The sequence below is a fragment of the Prenolepis imparis genome, unplaced genomic scaffold (genome assembly GCF_030444845.1).
Source record: "Prenolepis imparis isolate NDT839.2.m4 unplaced genomic scaffold, iyPreImpa1.0 SCAF_92, whole genome shotgun sequence".
NCBI lineage: Eukaryota > Metazoa > Arthropoda > Insecta > Hymenoptera > Formicidae > Prenolepis > Prenolepis imparis.
Genome location: NW_028141250.1, coordinates 101,791 through 112,499, shown reverse-complemented (window position 1 = coordinate 112,499; position 10,709 = coordinate 101,791). Strand labels below are relative to the sequence as shown.

Sequence of the window (10,709 nt, the reverse complement as noted above, 5' to 3'; positions counted from 1 at the left end):
CGGTACGCGTATACATGTGTAATTCAGTGCGTGTATATCATTGGCAAATTTTGATCGCTTATAACTTAACAACTTTTGCAGCCTCAACATTTTTGTATTAGAATTTTTTATTCTATTTTTTACCTCTAGAACACACTAATAAAATATTGTACGGAGGTTGTGAGACACCTCCTATATGTACGCACACACACACTTATATACATTATATAAATAATGGATTAGAATTTATTAACTACTGAGATACAATATTTATTTTTTAAAAAGTAAAATGTGCAGATAAATAAATATAAATGCGTGTGTATTTTTTATTATATGAATTAAAATAAATAGAAAAGTTTACACAGTGGAATCCTCAAGTTTAATTGATTCTAACATCTCATCTATCGCAAAAGTAATCATCTCTATTTCATTATTTTTATTTGAAATAATAACATCTTGTTTATTATTCAACGTTCTATAAATTAACATGCAAGATATAAATATCAAACATTAAAATAGGTTGCATAAAATGATGTACAATATATAATTATAAAAATAAAATAAATAAAATATTATAAAAATAAATTAATATTAATAAATTAATAAATAAATTGATAAATAATCAATAATATTAAATAAATATTAATATTAATATTAATATTAATAAATAATTAATATTAATAAATTATTTAATTTTTATTTTAAAAATTAATAAATAAACAATAAATATGGACAGATAAACAACAATTGCCAAAAGTATCTTCTTTTAATGATCATTATTTTTCCTAAACCTTTTAAATTAATTTTAAATTAATTTTTTTACAAAATTATGTATCAAATATTTAATTATACCTATGTTGATTTAAACATATACATATATACAAATATATATATATATATATATATATATTTCGAACTGACACATGACGCATACACGCACACGCACACGCACGCGCACATGTCATATAAAATAAAATTATGTATCTCTCAATGTATTCTTTGATTTTATTTAAATATGAAGAATTCTCTCAATATCAAATATATATATGAATATAGACTAGCTATAGAGCCGAACGCGGATGTCAGTGTATCAGTTATTATATAAATTGTCAGCAATTATTTACATTTATTTCAAATTAATCTGTTAATTTCTTAAATAATTAATTTTGTTTTGACTTTAATTTAATTTATTTTAATTTTACATTATATATTTATATATTATTGTTTTTGTTTTATTGTTTTACTATTAATTATCGTTTAATTATTTTAATCTTGTAAATAAAGTTTTTTATTCTATTTATCAAATCTTTAATATTTATAAATAAAAACATCGTAAAACCGTCGATGTCATGTCGCCAACTAATCAGGTTATATTAGAAAGAGACGGAACGTAACTTTATATTATTTGCCTCTCACTCTACTCGTGCGGCTCCCCTTCTACTGCCAGCCATTCTATATGTCGATGTGTCCAACACAGTTGAGCATGGGCTAGCGGCAGCTGATTGTGAGTGCGGCCGAGCGTTTACGGAAACGGCCGAGACAACGAAATAGCAAGCGAGCCTGCGAGCAGCGAGCAAGAAAGTCAGTCAGTGAAGTCAGTCGCTCCGTGCGCGTCGTATTGTATAGATGGGAAGTTCGCATCCCGTGCGTAGAACGTCTAGTCGCCTAGTCTCAGCTGTCGATCGGTCTTGCCTCGTGGTAGCCAGTGAGTAATATTTTATTGTTTCTTATGTATGCATAAACTCTAGAAAATTACTTTTTTTATAAAAAAGGCGTTAGTTAAACGAAATTGTTAATCGTTTCATCGTTATTTCTCTCGATTCGCCAAGCCTTTCTTCGTTCTCTCGAAAAGGTCAAAATCTAACAACAAACCGTTCCGAGATATTTCGACTTATCGTATTTACAAAATGATTTTTCGGCTTCGTGTTTTCGGTTGACATCGTTTATCAAATCTTCGATAGGCTATTCTAAATTCCCGAAATTTTAATAATGTATTGTCAACGGATTCTTATACTGAGAAACGTATATAACTATAAGAAAAGATAAACAATTGTTTAATTGATTTTCAAATGTTCTGGTATTGAACCTGCTATTCAACGGATTTAATTGAACCCACCGTCTCCTTAGTTTGATGATAATGAGGTATTATGACTGCCTTCGCATGTTTGGCACAAACTTAATTTGCATTTTACGACGAAATAATCGTTGCAGAAAGATAATTAATGCACAATTTTAATGGTTTGACCGTTTGGATTTTATTTTCAACAGATAAATTTAAAAGTTGATTACAGAAATAAATCAAATGTTGTCCTTGATATAAGTAACATTGACATTCCTGAACCGTTGTTGACAATATTTTGCATTGAAATCTTGATTCGAACGACTGTATGTGATTATCATCGTTCTTCTCATTGTTATTAAACCTTGATTTGCTTTTTTTGGAAATATCGCTTAGAGATGCTCGTTCTAGAACTTGACATCGGCATTGCAAAAACTCAATTATAGTATCTGTCGTTGAATTTTCTAACATTTCAGTATGCTCTTCTTTGTGTCTTTTTGTTATGCTATTCAAATTCTTTTTCATTAAATTGCGGTAATTAAAAAAAACATTGAACATGTCGCTTGCAAATAACTCTTATTTCATTCTCGTAATATTTTCTTAACAATTCCCATACACCTACATAATTTTGATTGAAAATCTCAATTGACTATTTTATCACTAAGAGATTATTCCGAATAAGTCTTGGCAGTGTACCAAGCAAAATTCGTGCCCCGTGCACAAATATTTAATCTCAACGAAAAATTAATTTTCGTTGGAATCGACGCATCAACATCCGCGTACGGCTCTTATAGCCAATTGATTTCTAAATATTTATATTGACTATTTTATATTTAAAATGTAATTCCGAAATTCAGTCTTGGCATCGTACCAAGCAAAATTCGGTTTTTCCGGCTAATTTATTATCTAATATATATTAATGATATATATTAATGATATATTGCAGATTTTGCACTGTAAGGCCAAAGGGGGCACGATATTGGTGCGCAGATTCGAGATACGTAGTCGATTTTGCATCCCTTGGAAGTGATCTTTATTTTGACAGCGTGTGCATGCTTATAACAAGGCGATTAAAACTGGACAGGTGCACGAAGAAGGATGCTATCTGATGCTACATAATGTAAACAGAGCAAATGTGACACCACCAATGTAAGTAGATTTCGTAAGATTCTATGTTTCAATCGTTCTTGTATCGGTATCACTTCTTTTACATGAGGTTTTTTTCGATATCTATTTGGAAATTAATAAAAATAGTAAAGTTATGCCAATAATATATCATTATAATGCTTATTAATTAGGGGAAAATATGCTAAATCGTACCGTTCGTTAAATCGTATCTCTACTGTATTTTGTAATCAGAGTTAAAATATTTTAATGTGTTAACGCTGTTGTATTGCAGCTAGCCTCCCTCGAATGCCGCAATGTTTGTTTTCTTCTCAAGCGATCCGTTACTGAGTTTATAAATTTATTTTGCGTGATTTTCATGTAATATTCGGCACCCCGTGCTTAAGCTATCACATTGAGAAAGATAAGCAATTAAACTTATTATTAAATCATTTTTTCATCTTATTTAATCCTATTATGGAAATGTTGAAAAATCGGCAAAAAGTTTCAAGATTATTTTTTTATTCACAAATTTTTATTCACAAGGCAAGTTCGGTAAAACATACCACTAACTTTTTCCTATATCGTACTGCTATGATTTACTAAATTAATTTTTTTATTTAGGCATTAGTTTTTTTACTCTATATTTAGATAGACAATTGAAGAAAATGTTATCAAATTTTACAATTATATTGAGGTAATACTTATTTATATTTTTGTATGATACAAAAAATATTTTTGTTAAATTTTTTAAGAGAATTTATAATTATAAATATGACATTTTCTTATAGATATGTTTTGTTGCAGACTGAGAACTTTCGTAGAAAATAAAACTTCATTTTTGTTAGAATATTTTAATTTTATTGTTAGAAGTATGATTTAAAAATTCATGGGTACAATTCAGCAAATCGGCGTATTGTAAATCGTATTAGATATTTTTTTTTAATTTTTATTTTACGATATGAAACAATGATAAATTTGTGTTAATGTTTCGCGTATATCGTTGACAAAAAACCATAGTTTCAAATAAATAAAAAAATTTTGTCACTTTTTTGATAGTTTTATTGCAATTTTAATATTTACTTTTGGGAGTACGATTTAGCATACTTTGTCCTATATACACTCGACCATACAAACAAGAAAAACGGTACGTTTAAAAAAAGTAGTAAAAAAACTGTGAAAGTTCAAGAATTAAATACTCAGCTAATAATTATGATATCAAGGTGTTAAAAAACGAAAATAAAGCTTGTCCTGAAGCGATGCAAATCGTGCCGGGCATCTCGCGTAAACAAGTCCGAGTAGGATATTCACGGGGTTTTCGCCGTTTCGGCACTATTTCCTCGGGAATCGGAGGGTATCCATGAGGATTTCCCCGCATAAAAGAAAGAAAAGATAAAAAAAAGCACATTCTAAAGAGAAAAGTTTGAATTTCAATTTTTTTATCCCATTGAGCTACCTACATCAATTGATTCACACTGTACAATTCAGGAAAGTGGACTTTTTATCAGTTTTGCAGGTTCTCACTCTGTCATTCGCCATTGTAAAACTAATCATTCCACGTAATGGCACTACAATTTTCTCAAACTACAGACTTCAAGCTTTATTTTTGTTTTTTAAACACCTCGATATTATAATTATTAGTTAAGTTATAAATTTTTAAACTTTTACAATTTTTTACTACTTTTCAAGTGTACAACTTTTTTGGCTGTGTAGTTTATATTATATAATAACATTATTAAAATATAATATATTAATATATTAAAATAATCCTTTTCTAAAAAAGGCATGTAAAGTCGATACTCGCATCCCAGCAAACCACAACATGTAACATAGACATGTATGTAATATTACACGACTGTCATGAATGTTACATGTAATATTACTTATACAGGTAAATGTTACGTTCTGGTACGGCTCTATGTCAGCAAGTTTGAGATGTATCATTTATATGTTAAATATATTTCAAATGATATGTTACTGTAACATAACATAGACATATGTATTACATATGTTTTCATATTATGTAATGTAATATAAACGTATATATATTAGATATTTTCCTGTAATGCAATATAAAATAAATGTATATATTACATATTTCTATATGTCATGTAATATAACATAAATGTATATGTTATGTTTATGCAAAATATATATATAAAAATAAACATTTTCTATGTACTTATATTTTAATTTAAAATGTTATAAATATTTATTGTAGATAAAAGGATATCTTTATCTATAACAAATATTTATAAACATATTGAATTAAAATATAATAAGTAGATAGAAAAATAGTATTTATTTTTATCTGCGAAACAGTTAATTTTTAAAATAATTAAGTCATGTTTTTTCAATTTTAAATTCAAATACATATACATATAATATATATATATATAGCTATATATATTTTACATTCATATATCACGCACATATTTCAATAAACAATGTAATATTCATAATTATAAGAAAATATATTTCTTTATTTTTGTGATTATAGTTTCTAATATAATTTGTAGTAATTTTATATTTTAATATATTAAATATTTATATATTTTAATAATGTGTTAAATATAATATATATATACATATATATATATATATATATATATATACATATACATATACGGAGTGTCTCTAAACTGGCGATAAAGATTTTAATTATAAATTTTTTGTAATATTTTGAAGACAAAATTTCTAACACGAAAATGTCGGGATATAGCATTTTTCAAATAGGAAAAGTTTAAAGATTATGAATTCTACAATAATTTCACTATTGCCAGTTACGATTCCATGAATCGGATGCTTTTGATAATAGTATTATTGTAAAAATATTCAAGATTTCATTAAAAATGTATTTCTGTTTCTCCGTAATGAATCATAAGAACAGTTAAAAACGTTTTTATTCCATAGTTTAATATATCGATATTGATATGTGTCATATTTAGCTGTCTCCACGATGAAATTATAATCAATAAAAACAAAGTTATTTGACATGGAAGCACTTTTACCACTGATCAGTTTGCTATCTCTGAGCACACAAAAGTCTAGCTCGTCATTCGTAATCTTTAAACTTTTATTATTTGAAAAATACTATAGCCCCGATATTTTCGTATTAGAATTTTTGTCTTGAAATATTACAAAGAATTTGTTATTAAAATCTTTATCGCCAGTTTAGGGACATCCTGTTTATATGTGTGTATATACTGTAAATAATAAAATATACTTATTTTACAAAATTGTAGGAGAGTTTAAGAAGAAAAACCGTTGGTATCTAAAATTGAACCTACCTTTAGAAAAGGACAAATCGACATTAACAACGTTAATCTGTAAAATGCGAACTAGATGATGCAAATTCAGAAAGAATTTGGAGTATACCTATCCATTACAGACATAAAATCCTTCAGATATGAAAATGGTAATGACAGTATAGTGGTGATAATAGTGCTGTTACGAGATCATCGAAAATTGGAGGTACACAGCTGCCAACGGTGAGTACCTTCATGCAAATATATCTAACGTCGAATATATAAAGTTGGATGTAAAAGGACGTTGAAGTAATAGTTTGGATCTTAAACGAGATTTGTTTGATACTGAGATTTGTTTGATAGCTTGAACGGATTGATTTTGCATTCGCAAACGACAATGTCCCAAGTATTGTACATTGCGTTGTAATGAGAAACGATTGATAAATATTTATGTATTTTTTTAATTTTTAAAAGTAAATATTTCTCATCAAGTTAGGAAAATAAAATATTAAATTTAACCCTTTCGCTACGGCTGAGCTAGACACAGTCTCTGCCACTTTATATACAGCCCTGCCACGGAACGCGCGTTATTGATAATCGAATGCGCGACTGATGTATGTTGCTTTGCACTAAATAATTTATTTATATTTATATTTATATTGAAATTTATTTAGTATATTACAAGTAATAATTAATTATGTTAGCGTGATTGTTTCTTTATACTATGCAATTCATCAAAATTGTGTAATATAAAATAATAGCTAATTAAATATAACATTTTTATTTATTTATATGCAATAAACTAGAAAGAATTACAATAATATAACATTAATACTCTTATAAAACTCTTACACACACACACACACACACACACACACACACACACACACACACACACACACACACACACACACACACACACACACACACACGCACACATTTATACACTACCGTCAGAAAGTTTAAGACCAAAAAAATTTGTTAATTTTATTTATTATTTCTTTCTAAAAAATAAAGCAAGCTATTTTTACTTTTATGGTGTTGTAACATGATCTTCTAGCTATTAATAAAAAAAAGAAACAATCAGCGGAATATCATATTTTAACGTGTAAAAATAAATTATACTTTCGAGGTTCTTTATTTATTACTTTGGTCTTAAACTTTCTGACGGTAGTGTATATATATATATTATATATATATATATATATATATATATAATCTTTTATATATATATAAGAATTAATTATTTACATTAATAAAAATAAACAGATAATGCAATCCAAATACTAAAATACTTATCATATTTATTTAATATTATTGTTTATTATTATAATTTTCAAGTGAATACACAGTAATATAGTGTTAATATTACAATTTTTATTACTTTTACATTATATTACCTTAGAATAATGAACTTGATTTATATAATATATATCTTATCTTTATATTTTAATTATATGCATACATATAACTCATAAACTAAAAATAAGAAACGAAAAACACATTGAAAACATGACAAATACACTTTTTAATTATTTGCGAATAATTTTATTAATTGGCAAGTCAGAAGTTTCATCTTTTTTAGGAAAATATCTTTTTATAATAGGTTTTGCACCTTGTAATAATTGTGCTAATGATAAAATTTGGTCTCCTATTAATTTAATATCAGATACTTTTTCAAGATATATAAAAGACATCATCTATAAAATAAATACATAATTCATAAAAATCAATAAAAAATGATACAATAATATTTTATTACGAAATTTAAAGATTTTAAATATAATTTACTTGAATTTTTCACATATCCTTTTATTTCCATATTTTTTCCTTTCTCGAAACTATCATTAGCTTCGTAATCAGCAATTTGAATTTCTAATTTGTAATGACCATCTGTAATTGATCCAGTACCAATAGTTTTAAAACTATTTGAGAAAGTATTAAATCTTGTTTTAACATATCCTCGTATAACTGAAAAATATTTTATTTAAAAGTATTTATTTTAAGAAAATGTAATAGAAGAAAACATACATAAATATAAGAACATACTATATATGTATATAACAATATTAAATCATATATGATATATTTAGAATTACTTACGAACACATGAATTCAAGTAATCCGGAATATTTCTATCAATTTAGGTTGAACTGCGTGAATTATCTTTTTAAGGTCAAAAGAACCCAAATTATTAATAATAGTATTTGAAGGAATAATAAGTATAATTATTATTATTATTGCATATATTAAATTAAATAAGAATAAAAAGTATATTTAAGTATATTCAAAGTAAACAATAATATATAAATATTAATAGTTGTGTTAAAGATAAATAAGATCTTTCTTAAAAAATTTATTAATTACTCGATTTGGTTTTATGTGAAACTGAATCCGCTCGATTTCAGCATTTTATACCTCTATTTGAATTCGATGACGACTATTATTATTTAAAATAAATTTTAGCAATCGATAATGTTGTGGTTTGCCAACAATTTTCGGACCATCAATCTCATCAATGAAATCAATAACCTCTCTAAAAAAGATTTTAAAATCATCTTTTTACTTTTCAGAAAATTAAGAAATTTAAATATATATATACATATATTTACAGGATATCTCACCTTTGTACAACATTTTATTAGCGTATGCTAGAAGTAAAATAGAATAAAAAATTCTAATACAAAAATGTTGAGGCTACAATAGTTTTTGAATTATAAACCATCAAAATTTGTCAATGATATAGCATAGAACTCGCGCGTCCGTAACTAAACATACACGCCTATCGATCTGTCATCTGTTATTGATTTTTTCAAGGTAGTGTGATATTGATTTTTCTGCACAGCTTATTTTATTTTAAAAATAATAAAACCAATAATAGATGACAAATCGGTACGCGTATACATGTGTAATTCAGTGCGTGTATATCATTGGCAAATTTTGATCGCTTATAACTCAAAAACTGTTGCAGTCTCAACATTTTTGTATTAGAATTTTTTATTCTATTTTTTACCTCTAGAACACACTAATAAAATATTGTACGGAGGTTGTGAGACACCTCCTATATGTACGCACACACACACTTATATACATTATATAAATAATGGATTAGAATTTATTAATTACTGAGATACAATATTTATTTTTTAAAAAGTAAAATGTGCAGATAAATAAATATAAATGCGTGTGTATTTTTTATTATATGAATTAAAATAAATAGAAAAGTTTACACAGTGGAATCCTCAAGTTTAATTGATTCTAACATCTCATCTATCGCAAAAGTTATCATCTCTATTTCATTATTTTTATTTGAAATAATAACATCTTGTTTATTATTCAACGTTCTATAAATTAACATGCAAGATATAAATATCAAACATTAAAATAGGTTGCATAAAATGATGTACAATATATAATTATAAAAATAAAATAAATAAAATATTATAAAAATAAATTAATATTAATAAATTAATAAATAAATTGATAAATAATCAATAATATTAAATAAATATTAATATTAATATTAATATTAATAAATAATTAATATTAATAAATTATTTAATTTTTATTTTAAAAATTAATAAATAAACAATAAATATGGACAGATAAACAACAATTGCCAAAAGTATCTTCTTTTAATGATCATTATTTTTCCTAAACCTTTTAAATTAATTTTTTTACAAAATTATGTGTCAAATATTTAATTATATGTTGATTTAAACATATATATACATATATGTATATGAATTGACAAAAAAAGAAAAGAAATATATCCTTTAGTATCAACTTTCCGTTCCTTTGATTTATCTAAAATAATTATACATATACATAGTATGTATTAATTAGCACTCATCACTTGAAAAATAAGTAACCGCTCATAAAAACATACAAACAGATAAATGCACAATATTATAAATCAAGAGACACAGTAGTGTTTCGCACCAAGTCAGGCGTAGCGACGAGACGGACCGTGTATCTTTACGCAAGTCATTTATTTGAGAGCACCTTAGATTATTGGTCCTCAGTAACGGCTGAACCGATTGAGTTCTTGTTAAGTTTAATCAAAAACTTGGGATTAAATTATATAATAAAATGATCTTTATTATTACTCTATAAATATCATGAACGGAGATATCATCATGTAAAATATTGATGTTAGAATTTTTCATTAAAAAACGTCGGAAAAATTTACGACTAAACCGTTTGACAAGAGATGACATCAGTGACACTCGCGTATCGATTTTATGAATCGCGACCGTAATTCAATAACCTTTTTATTGTGTGAAAATGATGACAGATGCTTGATAGATGACAATGTG

The 10,709-nt window shown here is 25.9% G+C and overlaps 1 protein-coding gene across 3 annotated transcripts in view; it reads left to right on the top strand.

Moving 5' to 3' along the window:
• Nucleotides 1-1,513: 1,513 nt before the first annotated feature.
• LOC145947489 (uncharacterized) overlaps nt 1,514-10,709 on the top strand; it is a 70,149-nt gene continuing 60,953 nt past the window's right edge. Inside the window, exons 1-3 of one of the 3 annotated variants that reach the window (XM_083057271.1) lie at nt 1,514-1,684; nt 2,985-3,187; nt 6,388-6,633. Coding sequence is in view for 2 of the 3 variants with exons in the window: in XM_083057272.1 (XP_082913398.1) it covers nt 6,488-6,633 (146 nt within the window). In the remaining variant the exon portion in view is untranslated. The remainder of the gene's footprint in view (nt 1,685-2,984; nt 3,188-6,387; nt 6,634-10,709) is intronic. The other 2 variants (XM_083057272.1, XM_083057273.1) reach the window with 2 other exon arrangements.